Source organism: Hesperophylax consimilis, chromosome 2 (assembly GCF_061612785.1).
Source record: "Hesperophylax consimilis isolate HC1 chromosome 2, BYU_Hcon_1.0, whole genome shotgun sequence".
NCBI classification, from domain to species: Eukaryota; Metazoa; Arthropoda; class Insecta; order Trichoptera; family Limnephilidae; genus Hesperophylax; species Hesperophylax consimilis.
Genome location: NC_142837.1, coordinates 11,277,501 through 11,296,061, shown reverse-complemented (window position 1 = coordinate 11,296,061; position 18,561 = coordinate 11,277,501). Strand labels below are relative to the sequence as shown.

Below are 18,561 nucleotides of genomic sequence, written 5' to 3'. Positions count from 1 at the left end.
TTTCGGTTTATCTCTTCAGTTGGGTACGCTAACTTTCCCCACAAACTTGTGTGCTTTGATTCTCGTGATCTATTCCGATTCACTTGAGGCATACGAACATGTCTTGCCTACAACACACTTCTATCGGTTTATCTCTTCAGTTGGGTACGCTAACTTTCCCCACAAACTTGTGTGCTTTGATTCTCGTGATCTATTCCGATTCACTTGAGGCATACGAACATGTCTTGCCTACAACACACTTCTATCGGTTTATCTCTTCAGTTGGGTATGCTAACTTTCCCCACAAACTTGTGTGCTTTGATTCTCGTGATCTATTCCGATTCACTTGAGGCATACGAACATGTCTTGCCTACAACACACTTCTATCGGTTTATCTCTTCAGTTGGGTACGCTAACTTTCCCCACAAACTTGTGTGCTTTGATTCTCGTGATCTATTCTGATTCACTTGAGGCATACGAACATGTCTTGCCTACAACACACTTCTATCGGTTTATCTCTTCAGTTGGGTACGCTAACTTTCCCCACAAACTTGTGTGCTTTGATTCTCGTGATCTATTCCGATTCACTTGAGGCATACGAACATGTCTTGCCTACAACACACTTCTATCGGTTTATCTCTTCAGTTGGGTACGCTAACTTTCCCCACAAACTTGTGTGCTTTGATTCTCGTGATCTATTCCGATTCACTTGAGGCATACGAACATGTCTTGCCTACAACACACTTCTATCGGTTTATCTCTTCAGTTGGGTACGCTAACTTTCCCCACAAACTTGTGTGCTTTGATTCTCGTGATCTATTCAGATTCACTTGAGGCATACGAACATGTCTTGCCTACAACACACTTCTATCGGTTTATCTCTTCAGTTGGGTACGCTAACTTTCCCCACAAACTTGTGTGCTTTGATTCTCGTGATCTATTCCGATTCACTTGAGGCATACGAACATGTCTTGCCTACAACACACTTCTATCGGTTTATCTCTTCAGTTGGGTACGCTAACTTTCCCCACAAACTTGTGTGCTTTGATTCTCGTGATCTATTCAGATTCACTTGAGGCATACGAACATGTCTTGCCTACAACACACTTCTATCGGTTTATCTCTTCAGTTGGGTACGCTAACTTTCCCCACAAACTTGTGTGCTTTGATTCTCGTGATCTATTCCGATTCACTTGAGGCATACGAACATGTCTTGCCTACAACACACTTCTATCGGTTTATCTCTTCAGTTGGGTACGCTAACTTTCCCCACAAACTTGTGTGCTTTGATTCTCGTGATCTATTCCGATTCACTTGAGGCATACGAACATATCTTGCCCACAACACACTTCTATCGGTTTATCTCTTCAGTGGAGTAATAGGCACACTTCTATACTATCAACTTTTTTTAGTTTGGAATATTCATTGCAGGTTGTGTGTTTCAGCTAGTAGTGTCACTAACACCATAATAATAATAATATTAGAATGATTTTTATAGCGCAACGTTTTTGTGCAAAATCGCCTAAGGGCGCTGTACAAATATATAATAAATTTCTACAGTGATCTATGTTGTTACTAACTATATAAGGAGATAATATACAATACCATACTTACCTGATAGGTCACTTAAGATTAACACTTAATTAACATTAACTAATTGTTTATTAGCGAAATTTAGATACAGGATTTAGGACATAATTGGAAAATTGGATATAATTGTACTTTCTCTCAGGAATGGTATATTTAATTTAAGTGTACGACAGCTCAAAGGTAAGTTTTTAGTTTAGACCTGAATTCTGTTGGACTTGTTATGGATCATATAAATGGGATGAAAACTAAATACTTTTGCTAATGTAATTACTTGATTATTTTAAGTGATACATATAACAATTAATTAGGTATTTGCGCTAATCTCATTTTTAGAATTTTTCCAGACAAAAATAAAATAAATAATATGGGTAGTTTTGGAGTGGATAGTAGTGGAGTGCACGCAAACAGATTGTATGAGAATTGTCGCTTCCGCTTCACCTTAATATTATTTATGTTGATTGTAATACTATGAATGTTTGTTGATTGTTGCAGCACATGTCTGTGTTGGGCAGCGGAGCGGGCTGCTGGTTCCCCTCTAGCCAGTTGCCCCCCACCGCCCCCATCCGCCAGAAGAGGCAACCCACTCATCAGGTACTAGTCTACAATCATTATTGCATTAAGTCATCGTAGTCGTGAATGTGAATGAGGCAAGGAGAGTGTGCCAAGACGGAGTTGTTTGGCGGTCCGTCCTCTCTGCCTACCCCTGCGGAGAAATGGCGTGATGGTTAGTTAGTTAAGTCATCATATTTTTAACACATAACATAATTTTGAAGACGTTCCTAATAAATTGTACTTTCTGTATAGATTTATGGAATACTCAATGTTATAATTTATGACAAAGCATTGTACTGTGTAACGTCTTCAATACTACGCATTACTATCTAATTTATATAGATTTATTCATATTTTTAAGACAATTTTTGATGGGAAATATCTAAATGATGATGATTTTTTAATTTGTAGTAAATTTCTTTGCATTATTATATTTTTATAAAAATCAATTTCGATGTTTCACGTTTACCAGATGTCCTGTACGGTATAATAAGAAGTACAATATTCTACATCAGCGATAAACAAAGAAATGCTGTTTTAAATTCTTTTATCTCCAAACTCAAAACATTCAGATACTAATTTTTCAAAACATAGGTTATGCGATTTTTGAAGTGCTTTGAAAGGTATTTCTAATCTTAAATTGTGTTTTGTTCCAGCCGCTGACGGTGCAACACGTGATGCAGCAACTGCAGGGCTCCGCCCCCCCTCCCGCGCAGCAGCCTCTGTCCCCCAAGGCCCCCAACGGACCGCAAATCGGGGGACAGTTTAACCATCACGTTAGTTTTATTCCTTATTCGTAAAGTAAACTAACCCATCATCAAACAAGGAAACCTTGTAATTTGTCCCATAATGTATGCCTATATTGCCTGTAGGTAAAGGCGGCACACAATAGGTTAAAGCCCTTCTTATCTTTCTCTGTCCAATGTCCCGCTGTGGTAGGAACAAGGCTCAGACACCTGAGAAAACACATTGTGGAACAAAGAGACATAATCAAATATCCAATGAATAACCCTGGTGAACTTTATATCAAAGGCACTGGGTTACTGTTAAGGCTCCGTTATATGCATTCAAAAATTTTCATTTCAAGGAGCGGAAGTTTTTAGTGTCAAAAGCAAAAACAGGTGTTGTATTCGCCGCGTGTGGATTTTCTCGCCAACATTTTGTACATTTTCGGTTGCATACATTGTGTAGCAATGGTTTGAAACCTGGCTTCCCGATCGTAGAACTTGCGAAATAACGGTCATTCCCGAATGGCACTTCATTCGTAATTCATAACACTACTGTGTAGGAAGGTAAGTCCGTATTAAAACCTTAAGTTAACCCCATCACACAGGAGGCCCTGAGGAATATAATTTCCCTATATTAAAAAATAATATTCAAGGTTAAAGTTCGCAAAAACGGTAAGTTTTATCATAAAAATAGTTATTTTTTTTCGTCGAGTCACCGTTTCCAAGATATAATCATTCAAAAAATTTAAAAAGCCGAGTTCTTCATAATATGCACCCGTTTCCACGCCACCTGTAGTGAGGTAGTGTATTTTTTATTTTTATTTTTTATATTAACTCCAAACAGGAGGCCCTGACGCATTTTTTTAAAGTGGTTTCCCCGGTAGGCCTACTCCAAGAACTTTTGTGATATATTATTATTATTTTGTCAAGAAAGACAATTATTACAAATAAGCTGACAATATTTTAAAATAAAGATGGAAGCTATGAGCCGAGGAATTAAACACACAATAATAAAGACGCCTGGGTGTGGGACCCAAATGCAATTTCAACATTACATTTTACATACAAAGATACATTTTTTTTTTATACAGAATATAAGTAGAACGAATAATAATCTTGTAAAAAACATAATATGTAATACCATAATATGTAAAAACAATCGGAAACACTTAAGAATTATCGCATATCTTCATATATATTTGCTTTGGAAGCAATGTTTTTAGAGTGAAATATATCGACAGAGCAAGTTTCATTCCCCACACGATACAATATCTGAGAACTGTATATAAAAATTAGTGCCAGAAGCAACTACATTGAATGGAGCATGTAGTCTAGTATTGTATTTATTGGGTACATTGTAATTATCATACTCACTATGCAATGGCAATGTTCGTTGATGATTTTAAATAATAATAAAACAATCATAAAATAAAATAAATAATGAATACCTCTTCGAAATCATCAACCGGATTGAGGATTTCTTTCCCACTTGTCTCTTCGTTATCTTCTTCGCTGCTGCTATCATTTCTGCATCATTTCTGATTCGAGAAATTCCAGCAACTCTTGGCTCTGGTGGCTCTTCCTCTGTTGCGCAATTCCATAATTTCCTAACGTAATTGTCACAATAATGAGTTTTATGTATTATTCTATCGCTGAATTTTGGTAACCAAAAATCTTAACAGTTATTATTACGATAGTATATAAAAAAAATTATTATAAGCAATCATTATTAGCCTGAAATATATATGAAAATATTTTTAAATTTTAAATTTCTTTATTATGCACAGTAACGATAATATACTTTATAAAAAATACAATTAAAATTACAATTACAAAATAAATAATTAATACCCACAAATCTTCGAATAAATTATCGATTCAATTTTGGTTGGCCCCATCACTAAATTATGCAATTGAAAAATTTGATAGATAAAACATATTTCGACATTCGAGTTGACATTTTAGAACAATACTTTGTAATTACATAGAAAGTCATTACTGTGTTTCGTGAATATTGAATGTAAATATATGCTTCCACTTTTTACATAAAAATATGCATAAAATACAGGGAACTCAATTACTAAAAATGGATTTAAAAATGCGTTTGCGGCGATTTTAGCATTTTTTAAATTTTCTATAGGATAATTATTGCATTTTAAATCATCAAAACCTACCAAATATAACATAAACACGTATATAATATATTGATTAACAAATACAAGTTTACTTACCTAGACATTTCGTCGTATTTTTTGTTAAAAACGGTTTTTTGTAAATTCAGGCGCACACACCTCACCATTGAACTTGTGAATAAAAGGTGGGAAACAAAACGATCACTTTGATTCAAGATAGTAATATATCTATGTAAAATAGCTTCGATATTTCAAAGACAATAACAAGCACTATTTCGTTCTCTTTCTGACATAAAAGAAATAATTAATTTTTAGATGAGAGGAAGAGAGATATATGCATTTTAATAATGTGCGGTCGTTCTGGGACAAATAGGGTCTTAGGAGAGTATAATGCGCGCACAGCATTTGGGACTGTTCGGGTCTTAGAAGATCCCAAGGGTTAAAGTGTATCTTGGTTTTTTACTTTTACCATCATGTAGAATCACCTCCCGAATTTAGTACACTTTACCCCAGGACACCCTTCATTAAAGTGTAACTTAGTTTTTTACTTTTACCATAATGTACTATCAACTCCCGAATTTAGTACACTTTACCCCAGGACACCCTTCATTAAAGTGTAACTTAGTTTTTTACTTTTACCATAATGTACTATCAACTCCCGAATTTAGTACACTTTACCCCAGGACACCCTTCATTAAAGTGTAACTTAGTTTTTTACTTTTACCATAATGTACTATCAACTCCCGAATTTAGTACACTTTACCCCAGGACACCCTTCATTAAAGTGTAACTTAGTTTTTTACTTTTACCATCATGTACAATCAACTCCCGAAGTTAGTACACTTTACCCCAGGACACCCTTCATTAAAGTGTAACTTAGTTTTTTACTTTTACCATCATGTAGAATCACCTCCCGAATTTAGTACACTTTACCCCAGGACACCCTTCATTAAAGTGTAACTTAGTTTTTTTACTTTTACCATAATGTAGAATCACCTCTCGAAGTTAGTATACTTTACCCCAGGACACCCTTCATTTTTTAATTTTTTTTTTATTATTGAATTTTTTTTTGATACATATATGGCTAGTTACATAAAATATTGAAAACTGTATGAAAAATATTGTAATAAAGGCAAAGCCTGGGTGTGGGTATTATATGTATTTTTATCTTATTTCCATTGCTTGTGGAGATACAATATCAAATATAAATTTAAGTTATTTTAAAAGAGTTTCTGTACAGACGCAATACAAGAAAGGAATTCAACAATATCCATACACTCAAAATTTTGTATTACTCCTACGTCCGTAGTCATCTTGAGTACGCTTCTGCCATATGGAATTCTTTTTATAACATTCACACAAAACGCATTGAAGCTGTTCAAAGAAAGTTTGTACATCACTTGAACTTCAGGAGACAATTACGTTATTACGATATGGAAAGCTCTATCAAGCACTACGGACTTAAAACATTAAAAAGCAGGAGAGACACTGCGGACATGATTTACTTACACAAAGTCTTGAGTGGTCATATTGACTGTCCAGACCTTTTGTCATCAATCAATATTAGAGTCCCAAGTAAGAAAACTAGAGACAAATCATTGTTTCATATCGAAATTGCTTCAACGAGTCTCAGGCAAAATTCTTTCTTACTAAGAACTTGCAATCATTATAATAAAACTTATTTTGATGCTGATATCCTGTCGTGTACCTTAGGAGCTTTTAAAAAAATTGTTAACAGAGTATTGTAATAATTAACCCTTTTCTAAATTTAATACATTACATTCATCATTTATTCATTATCACTCTTACATATTATTTGTATTTAATATCAAATGTACGTGTGTGTATGTATGTATGTATGCGTATGTATGTATGTATGCAACTATGTATATGTATGTGTGTACGTATGTATTTATATGTGTATATGCATGTGTATGTATATATATGTATGTATGTGTTTATATGTGTATGGATATTGTTGAAGTGTATGGATATTGTATGTGTATATATATTATTTTCTCTTATTATTTCCTTGTTTTTAACATTTCTTTGTTTTTAACCTTTCTTTGTTTTCTTTGTTTGTTTATTGCTTTTTAACCTTCTTTATCTTTATTGCATGATGTGAACATTGGTTATTGGGTTGTAACATAATTCTTTTACTTATTTTTTCTCTCTCTCTATGCATGTTATGTTATAAACCTGTTAATGTTCCTAATAAAATAAAAAATAAAAATAAAAATAAAAAAAAGAAACTAAAGCATGAAATATGTAAGAGTTTTAAAATAACACAAAAATAGGATAAATACTAGTTTTTAAAGAAGACATCTTAAAAAGTGAATTAGCAGAAAAAGCATAACAAACCATAAAATATATCCGCTCTTTTGTATGCAAAGTGTAACTTAGTTTTTTACTTATACCATCATGCACAATCACCTCCCGAAGTTAGTACACTTTACCCCAGGGCACCCTTCATTAAAGTGTAACTTAGTTTTTTTACTTTTACCATCATGTAGAATCACCTCCCGAAGTTAGTACACTGTACACCAGGACACCCTTCATTAAAGTGTAACTTAGTTTTTTGTGCATATTCATTTTATAAAAGTGTATATAAATATATACTTTTATAAAATGAATATATATGCTTTTATAAAATGATATTAAAAAACATTTATCGAATTGAAATAAAATTTTCTCCCATGAAGGTTTTTCTTATATCTAAGATTATCTACACAAAAATTAAAGCTGATGAATATAAAATAATATTAGTAAAACATGTAACAGTAACATAAAAATTATAGAGACTAGAACAACACTATGTATCATTAAATAATTATACTACTATCATTAAATGAAAAGTTATATGGTTTTCAACCACTTTGTTAGAATGAAGACATCGTGTCAACTAGTGTTGTATTGGGCTGGCAGATTCTTCAATAGTAACCTGCTGCTAAACAATTGCATTTGGGAGACACCTCTGGGCTGGAACCCACAATACTTGATAAACCTCTTGATTCTGTGCAAAGGAGGACGGTCCGTTGGTTGACAATCCAGTGTTAACATACCGATTGCCATCTCTAATATACGGACGCAATGTGGGCAGGCTGAGTCTGTTCTACAGGTATTTTAATGGAGCCTGTTCTAAGGAGCAAGCAGCATTGATCCCGGTGCACGTGCGTGAAATTCAACGTACACGAGCGTATTACCCGTTCACAGTTGGGGTTGGCTTTATAAGAACGGGCCGCCTCTTCGACTATTTTTTGTGTATGATGGCTCTTCTGTGGAACAAGTTACCGGCATCTGTTTTCCTCCTTCATACAACCCGGGCTTTTTCAAGACCCGCACTAAAAACTTTTTTTTAATCATGCTTTTTGTCGCTGCAATAATTTTATTTTACGTTGGGCTTTCTTTAATGAAAATTTTCCTTCCAACTGTTTTCTGAGTTGTTTTTCTCTTGGTGTTTCATGTAATGGTGGTATAGAAATAATTAATTCATTTAGAATATCGGATTCCACTAATGTTTTTTTTAAATATGATCTAGAAGCTTAAATGACAGGTACACAATAAAAAGTAGCAAAATAATTATTTATGGCATTCACGCACATCGGTTGTTGCAATTCTGGTAGAGGAACCGGCTTGTCGAATACAGAAGAAGTTTCAGCAGGATCGAGAGCCAGTCCTGTTCGAGAAGAAACAATGACGGTATCTCTTTTCCTAGGACCTGTGACCATGGTGGACAGCGACTGTCCGATATCAGCCTGAAAACAACGACATTATCAATTAAAACCTAATCAACCCATAATAAACTTGCTTAAGTTTTCACACAAAAAATCAAGCAAAATAATTACGGGAAAAACAGACAAAACTTTGCAGCCTACACGTCCGAGGCCGCTTGTAGTTAGATATATATGTTTGGGGTGAAAATGATTAGAGCACACGCGCTTTCCTGCTGATGGTACCCAGTTATTGTCACATAATTGAATCCGTATTGTTTCTAACCATTTCTCCATTTTTTCCGGTTTGTGAGGAAACCTAAGCAAAAATACACATAAAATAAATTAATTCATCAAATGACGCAATTTTATTTCCATCAATTATTCTACAAAAAATCGAAAAGGCGAAGCAGATATTACCCGAAAGGCAATGATGACTTAATACAACTCTGATTAGCTAAAATGCACCGTTGAAATAAATCACGCACACTTAGAGTTGTCGCACGTGTCAATGCGTGTCAACTAATACATCAATAATTATCACTTGTTGGTTGCGTGATATTCGTATGCTCACCACGTGATAATAATTAACATGAATCACCCTACTGGTGGATTCACTTGTGGGTGTATTATTCATGTGACGTCAGAAACTTTGCCGGAACTAAATGAATTTCGTTGAAATTTTTACATTTGTTAATACGCTGCCTTCAAGCTATCTGTAAGGTACTTATATATGTTTGTATTCAGATAGCTGATTATATTTTCTAAAATAAAGTCCGCGGTAGGTACAATCTAAAATATTTGCAACTGGGTAATTTTTGTGATTGAAAAAATGAACTTGCCCAGCACAGCTGAGAAGCTGAATAGCTTAACTCTAGACCAACAAAAGGTAAAATGCAATGCACAGTGCCCATTTCGCATTGCGACACAATGCGTGGGCCTTTTCATAAATGTGCGTGTGAACCAAATCAAAATTGGTTTGGGGTTATTTTTTAAATTAATATGCCGTGTCTAGTCGTATTTAGTCTATGACTGCCATCTATCGATTAACTACTCAACCTAATTACCAGAATCACCTGAATCCTGTGTGGAGTTACATAAAAAAACATCATCATCATTCATGGCCAATACAAAACGAACTTACTCGGTTTTATTCAGTTATCAATGCATTAAATATATCTTCAAATGTATGCATTCTTAAATAAATATAGTAACTATAAAATAATAAAAATAACTTGAAAAAGTTGAATATATTTTTTAATACAGAGTTGTCGCTTAGCAATAATTTCTAATACTCAGGTTTGTTTATTGATTTTTTTGCTGTGACTTTTTTTTTTAAATTTAAGTAAAAATTAAATTTTATAAAGATATACATATGTAAAATTTATAAAAGTATATGTGAGAGTTACATTTTAGTATTATAAAAAAGAACCGAGTAATTCATTAAAGGAATAATCTCACAGTTTTAGAATAATCAGCCACCCGATGCGTTGTTGTGAAAAAAGCTATAGCCCATTTTATACGTTTTCAGAAATCTGGTTTTCATGTGGATATTTCTGTAAAAGTTAAAAAAACTCCAGGTGGTATTTAAGAATTGGCATTGGTACAGCGGCAGATAATATTTATCGAAACTTTACCACAATACTCCTAGATTGGAGCTAGGAGTATTGTGGTACTCTTTCAGAATACAGAACGTCCCATAATGTTATGTACCTGCGCTAATGCAGACCATTCCATTTCATTTTAAGAACATGACCACCAATACTGAATTACTGTTTTTAAGTTTGTTATAGTAAATGGCACTTGAAGTGATATGACACTGAACTGCGCTATATAAATGCTATGTTATTATTATTGTTCCATATCATGGTAGTGGCAATCGGACACCGAAAGCTTGCAAGAAAAAATTTCATTTGCAATTTTAAAAAAAAAAGTACATATTTAGAGTAAAAAACGTATGGTAACACAGTATAAGAAAATAATATATTGTAGCTAATGGTGACCGCGTATCTCATCAATATGACAGTTCATCACACCTACAAAAAGTGATATAAAGTCATGAAAAGTGCTGAAAAAAAAACTAGGTTAAACAGGTTACATAGGTAACTATTTAACCTAGTTTTTGTTTCATCGCTTTTAATGACCCTGTATCACTTTTTAAAGATGTGTTTAATTGTCATTTTGATAAAATATCATGGAACCGTGAGGTCTAAAATGTGGTTAGTAGAATCAACTTTATTTATTTATTTTATATATATAAATTACAAACAATACATAACAAAATGAACCTTTGTCTGTCCAACTGGGAAGGATTCCCGTTTCAGGACAGCCAAATTGTGTATTTAGTAGATAATATTCTTACAATGGAATGGCGATGCTGTCAAAACAAATTTTGGGAACATTGTTGATTGCATTCGAAGTGACAGGACAGTTCCTATATCCTTGAAAGAATCGCAAAGATGTAATTTATTACCAGGGTCAATTTAGATAACATTAGTAATTGCATTCAGAACAAATGAATGGTTTCATTCGGGACATCACATGTCTGAGATTCTTTCCAGGGCATTTTGGAGAACATTTACAATTGTATATGTAGTTAGAATTTCCACATTTATAAATCAGTATAAGACATATGAATCCTTTAGTACTTTTTTTAGAATTTCTTATGTGATAGAAATTACACATTACTAGACCAGAATATATGCCACATATGAATTTCCAATTTTAAAATTTCGAATCTTTATTTATTAAATGGCTAGTCATTATTATACAGTAATCGTATTATACAGATTCGTAAATTTAAATAATAACAACAATGAAGATCAAGTATTAGGAACAAAAATAACAATTTTTAAACTTGAAATAAAAAGTGACTTTAGATCCTTATCTCTCATAAGTATAAAATAGCCTTTTGGAATATAAAAAATTAAATTTAACATAATATTATCAAAGATATAATATTTTTTTTATCTACGTACTTAAATAAGTACTAAAAAAAATAAAAAAGATAAAATTTTTTAATTAAACACTTATTAGTTCATATTAGATATGTGAGTTTGTGTTAGCATGAATTTGCTCTCGACTCTCCCCATGTCCAGAAGTCAATTGCTAACCAATTTTCGCAACGCGCCAGCACTTTTCAATTTCCATGCATCGGGAATGAGGTTGAATACTTTAGGCCCTAAGTAGGAGTATTGTCTTTGTGCCTACTACCTTATTAATTTGACTTAGTCCTAGGAAATTTGCCGTATTTATAATTTAACGAGCATTAGCAGAGACATGGTTTGTTGGATTAGTAATTTGGGTAATCCAGTCTATGTTTGGAATATTGTGGTCACCGATTAGCAGCATTCTAGCTTCTGGATATTTCTGCTTGAGGGCAATATATTCAACGTGATTTTCGTATATTTGTGTAACTGATCCAGGTGGAATATAAACACATACAAGAATAGTTTTTCCTACATTTTCCTAACATCTTTACATCCCTCGAGGGATGTGAAGATGTTCACATCCCTTGAGGATACCAACTTTGACACCGACATCCAACATAGTGCCAGGGAGGTTGGAAAGTTTATTGAGTAATTTAGCCATCTGATCGTTAGTTAGCTTTAGTGCTGGATCCAAAGATGATAGAAACTTTGTATTTAGTAGTATGTAGTAGTATGCAGTAGTGACTTCCTTCTTCTTGAAATGTGTATGTGTGGCTACTACGCCCTGATGACATTTGTGATTTTTTATTAAATAACAAAGAATTACCGTACTTTTGGCTTGGCAACTGCAACTTATTACACGAAAATTACTTTATATGTTGATTGAATAAAAAAAATCAGTGTTTACTGTTATATTTTGTGGAACAAATAATTTACGTGATCACTGTCACACTGTTATTGTTGTACTTATTGTAATTATTTCTGATGAGCGTTATATAGAGAAAGTTACAGATTTAGGATGTGCGTGTAAAAAAATGACCAATGTAATAATTGCAATTGGTGTTTTTAATTCCAGAATCCCCACTCATCAATGGCCAGCAGTGGGGTTCATCCCTCCATCATGTCCACCTCTGCCCAGGGCATGATGCTGGCTGCCCACAATCCCGGGATGGCCAATGGTGCTATGGCTACGTCTCTGCACTCTATGCCGGGTATTTATTTATTTAATTGATATGGTCTGCATTAGAGATGAGTAGGTTCTTCATTTTGCCGGAGGCCTCCGAGGAGTGCTTCCTTTTAATTATTTATTATTATTATTATTATTACACGCCCTAATGGGCTTTTACACACTACAAAGTTTAATAGTAGAGTATCACAGTTATTATAGATTCTACAAAATTAAAACAATAAAGGAAACATAATACAACGAAAAAAGAAAAAATATTAAATTTTACAACAAAAGCATATAATAAAATAAGATATATTAGTAAAAACAGGGTGGCCACAGACCTGGAAAACCGGGAAAACCGGGAATTATCAGGGAATTTTACCGAACCGGGAATTATCAGGGAAATGTCAGGGAATTTTAAAATATCAGGGAATTCCAAAATTAAAACGAAATTCGTTATTTACGATTTGTGAAGTCCCAAAGTTGTGTTTTATTACTTTTACTAGCGGCGTGTGTAACAAAAGATATGCCGACAAAGACAAACTAGATAAGTAGGTATTTTTTTATTATTATTTTCGTAAATAGCCCTTGCAACACAATCATGTTGTAAACCACCCGCCTTTTTTTTCCCCTTTACTATGTAGGTGCGAAATCTGTAAAGAAAAAGCTAGCAAAGTTACAACAAAGTGTCAAAAGGGTCGGACACCCAGTACGGTCGTAATAAAATTTAAAGATCATCATTATCAACATTTTTACAAAGCGTCAATACAGTAGAACCTCGTAAATTCGAAATCCACGGGACATCAAAAATCAAATTTCGAATTAACGAATTCCCACGTAATTCGAATTTTTATGAAAAAAAAAAAAATACGCCGAAAATCGATTTTCTCGGCCGCCTCTTCAAATCCGGGTGGTATTTTAGTTGTAAATTCGTATTAATACCAATTATTTCTTTATTTTCGCTGCCGATTACCGTAGCGGCGGGTCCTTTAAATTCAGATATTCGCAATAAATTCGTAAAAATGCTATATATTTACGCGTAAATCGAGATTTCGCTGCTGATTTCGGTCGCGGCCTACCCTTTAAATTGAGATATTCGTAAAAATACGATATATTTCCGCGTAAATCGAGATTTCGCGGTAATTTTCCGTCGCAGCCGGCCCATTATTTCAAATATCTGAATTTAAATTCGTAAAAATACGATATATTTCCGCGTTAAACGAGAATTCGCGGCCGTATTTCGTCGCGGCCGGCTCCTAAAATTCAGATTCGAAAAAAAATCAAAAAATACGATATATTTCCGTGTAAATCGAGAATGCGCGGCCGACCCTTTAAATTAAGATATTTGATGTAAATTCGTAAAAATATGAAATATTTCCGCGTAAATCGAATTTTATCGGCAGTTTTTCGTCGCGGCCGGCCTTTTAAGTTCAGATATTTGAAGTAAATTCGTAAAAATATGTCATATTTCGGCGTGAATCGAAATTTTTCGGCCGATTTCCGTCGCGCCGTATTTTTTAACTCGGATATTCGTAGTAAAGTTAGTAAAAATACGATATATTTCCGCGTAAATTGAAATTTCGCGTCCGATTTCCGTCGCGGCGGGCCTTTTAAAATTCAGATATTCGAAATAAATTCGTAAAAATACGATATATTTACACGTAAATCGAGATTTCGCGGCCGATTTCCGTCGCAGCGGGCCATTTAAATTCAAATATTCGAAATAAATTCGTAAATATACGATACATTTACGCGTAAATCGAAATTTCGCGGCCGAGTTTCGTCGCGGTTGACCCTTTAAATACAGATATTTGGTGTAAACTCGTAAAAATATGACATATATCCGCGTAAAACGTATTTTCTCGGCCCTTCAAACTCGGATATTCGAAATAAATTTGAAAAAATACAACATTCCAGTGTAAATCGATTCAGATTTACAAAATAATAATACTAATTAGGACGATGTATAACCACGTAAAAATACATTTTTCGGCGTTTTACCGCCACGGCTGACTTTTAGATTCAGATTTACGAAATATTATGATTTATTTTCGCAAAAATCAAATTTTTTCGAATTTCACGAACAAATTTTCGTGCGCGGACAAAAATAAATTTCGAATTACGAACTAACGAATTTCGAATTTAAAAAAAAAATTTCTGCGGAAATTTTTTTGGCGAAAATTTCGAATTACGCGTTTTTTCGAATTATCGGGGTTCTACTGTACTTACTTTTGTTTATTTGTCTATTTTTGTCTGGTCTTTTCATTTGTACACAAATTGTCTTCAGGCGAAATATCATAAATTTGTAATAAGTGTATTTTGTTTTGAATAGATCATTGTGGTGCAAGGAAATAATAAATGCTTTAGATGACGGAATTCCCTTTATTTATGTATCTGTTCTAATTTTCTGGCGTAGATGAAAATCGTGTTTCAAAAATAAAATTTTGAACGATATGTCCTTATACCAAATAAAACATTAACTAACTAACTAACTAACCATCACGCCGTTTCCCCGCAGGGGTAGGCAGAGAGGACGGACCGCCAAACAACTCGGTCTTGGCACACACTCCTTGCCTCATTCACATTCATACATCGTCTCATACATACTCTTCTATTATTCTGACTCTTGACATGGCCCGACTCGAGTATCTGATTCACTTGATCGTGCCATGTCTTCCTCGGGCGTCCCCGACTTCTGCTACCATTCACATTTGCATCATATATCCTCCTTACACTCCTATCTTCGCTCATTCGCTCTACATGCCCAAACCATCTAAGCGTCCCTTTCTTAATCTTACTCATTACGCTTACATCAGCCTTGCACTCTTTGCGGATCTCCACATTCCTCACACGATCAAACATGGTTTTACCACACATACGCCTCAGGGATCTCATTTCAACAGCATTTAATCTACTTTCATCCTTTCTTTGCCAGTTCCATGCCTCACTTCCATACATCAAGGTAGGTACCAGCACTCCGTTGTGGACTGCTAACTTCGCTTCTTTGGACAATTTTTTGTTAGCGCCTACGGCGTTTAGTCCTCCATTAACGGAATTATCAGGGAAAAATATAGAAACTGCCCTGGAAAACCTGGAATTATCAGGGAATTTTGAAATCCGTTTTTTGTGGCCACCCTGAAAAATGATAAGAAGTCTCACATAAATAGATATTCAAAATAAAAATAAAAATATGTATATATATTGCGGAAATTATAGATGTCTATTTGTGTCTCGATCTATAAAAGAATTGAAATAAACAATATTTATATTGATTATTTTTAAGATGAAATTTATCTCCCAGATCAGAGTATTTATTTCCGAGACTGTGAAGTCTTGGAATTGGGGAATTTTGATAAGACAGTGTCCTGGTGTTGTAAAAATAAAAGGGTAGTAAATTTCGGCAAGATCTTTTGGGTATGTGGATGCTGATTAATTGGAGTAACTCAGGACAGTCAATTTTGTAATGAAGTATTTTATGTAGTACTATTAAATCTGTGTTTATTCTTCTTTCAGTTTTAATAGGGACAATTTATATAGTAAGTAGTTATAATCAATGTTTTCTACAGGAATATGCAATTTATAGTTTATATACTTCAAGAACTTATGTTGAATCTTTACAATATTATCGGAATGAATATTGTAAAAGGGAGACCATAATGTAGAGTTATACTCTAGTTGGCATCTAACAAGGGTTTTGTACAACATGATAAATGTGCCTAAATTATTGAAGTCTTTTGAAATTCTCAAAACAAATCCAAGAGTCTTAAGAGCCTTATTGATAATGTTATTAGTATAATACACAAAAGTTAGTTTGCTATCGAACAATATACCTAGGTCAATAATTTCACTGACGCAATTTAAGTTTTTATCATTTAATGTATATTGAAAAAATATTGGATTATTTATTCTGTAAAAATTAATGAACTGACATTTCTTTATATTCAATGCAAGTTTGTTGATAGAGCACCATTCAAAAAGATTTCTCAAATTAGTTTGTAATATAATGCAATCATTTATGTTATTAATCTCTTTATAAAGTTTCAAACCATCAGCAAAAAGTAATACTTTTATGTTAGTAAATATATCAACAATGTCATTTATGAATATAATAAAGAAAATGGGCCCTAAATGAGAGTCTTGTGGCACTGCACTTGTGGCTATAAATGTGTAAGAATTTGTGCCATTTATTTTCACACTAAGACTTCTTTTGGACAAATAACTAATAAACCAATTTAATAAACTCCAAGTGTGGCTAATTTATTAATTAATATTTTGTGACACACCTTATCAAAGGCCTTGCTAAAGTCAGTGTATATTGAGTCAACCTGGCATCTGTTTGCTAAAGAATTGGATATGAAGTTTTCGTATATTAGTAAATTAGTTAAAGTAGATTTATTTGAACAAAAGCCATGTTGGTAGGAAGTTATAATTTTTTGTATGTTGGAAGTTATCTTAGAGAGTACAATTTTTTCAAAAAGTTTGGGTATCGCTGATTGGATAAAAAAGAACTTTTTAAATAGAGCTTTTAAAAGAACTCTAGTTCTAGGAGTGTGTTTCGAGTTCTTGGGTGGGCACTGGGTACCATGGTGATACAAAACGTACATTATATTCCCAAGAGTTAAGAAACTCATTTAAATTCTTTTGGCTACCCCCTTGTATGTAAAATTGTAGTGAAAAAGTCAAACATAAAAGTTTAATAATTTAATGTTTAATTGTGCCTTTGGAAGACAAAATACCTTGTCCTTCATATAACTTTGAGACTTTTTGTTTGTTTTAATGACAATACTTGTGCATACTCACCAAGTGGTTTAGTGATATTGATTGTTTTGTGTTTAATTCGTAGAACACATTAATTTAAGGGAAAAAAATAATGGTGTCAAATAAAACACTCTAATTTAGACAAATATCAATCAATTTTATTAATTCTTTTTGCATTATAAAGAAAAAATGTTTATTGATATGAATATGAAAAAATAAACATAAAATATCAATATTGCAATTTTCGATACAAACGATCGCAGCGCTTTTGCGACGCGTAGCATTCTAACGGTTAATGTTGAAAATTAAATTAGAAATAATAGACATACTTCTACAAAAATGATCTTTTTTACAGTGGAATTTTCATGGACAATAACGAAATGCATTCAAAACGTATAAAACCTAGCTCTACTCACAATAAGTTTCTAATCATTGCTGCCTGGAATGCGCGATCCATTGCAAACAAACACGATGATATTGTGGATCTGATACTTGACAAAGGTATTCACATTTTGGTGAAAACGCACACTCACATTCAATTAAAACCCTTCGATCAAGCGGGTTCTCGATTTACGAAGCTGCAAGGCCCATTAAAAATGATACCACCAACATTAATTTTAAAAATCACGGAGGAGTTGCAATTGTAGCGGAAAGTGGTATTTGCTTAGACAGTATAGGGATACGTCAGGTGTATACCACTTTCGAGTTTGTCAGTTGCAAGGCTTTTGCCAATGGTGCACCCCTCGTCATAATCTCCATCTACCGTCCCGGGTCATGCGCACCGACTGCTAATTTTTTCAATGAATTCAGTTCTCTCCTAGAATGCACCTCCAACAACAACTGCGATGTTATCATTTTAGGAGATGTAAATATTCACTTAGAAAAGAAAACTGATCCCATGCCCAAAAAATTCACCAAAATCCTGTGTGACTTTAGCTGAACTTTCCCCCGAATAGAACTCACGTTACTGACATTGGACTATCGGATCATCGTCTCGTCACATCCGTGTTTGCC

At 33.7% G+C, this 18,561-nt stretch overlaps 1 protein-coding gene across 2 annotated transcripts in view; it reads left to right on the top strand.

Moving 5' to 3' along the window:
• Positions 1–18,561, top strand: part of Csk (C-terminal Src kinase) — a 256,020-nt gene that overhangs the window by 212,751 nt on the left and 24,708 nt on the right. For both annotated transcript variants that reach the window (XM_089641215.1, XM_089641224.1), the window contains exons 5-7: positions 2,062–2,160; positions 2,778–2,897; positions 12,697–12,832. In XM_089641215.1, the coding sequence (XP_089497341.1) occupies positions 2,062–2,160; positions 2,778–2,897; positions 12,697–12,832 (355 nt within the window). The remainder of the gene's footprint in view (positions 1–2,061; positions 2,161–2,777; positions 2,898–12,696; positions 12,833–18,561) is intronic.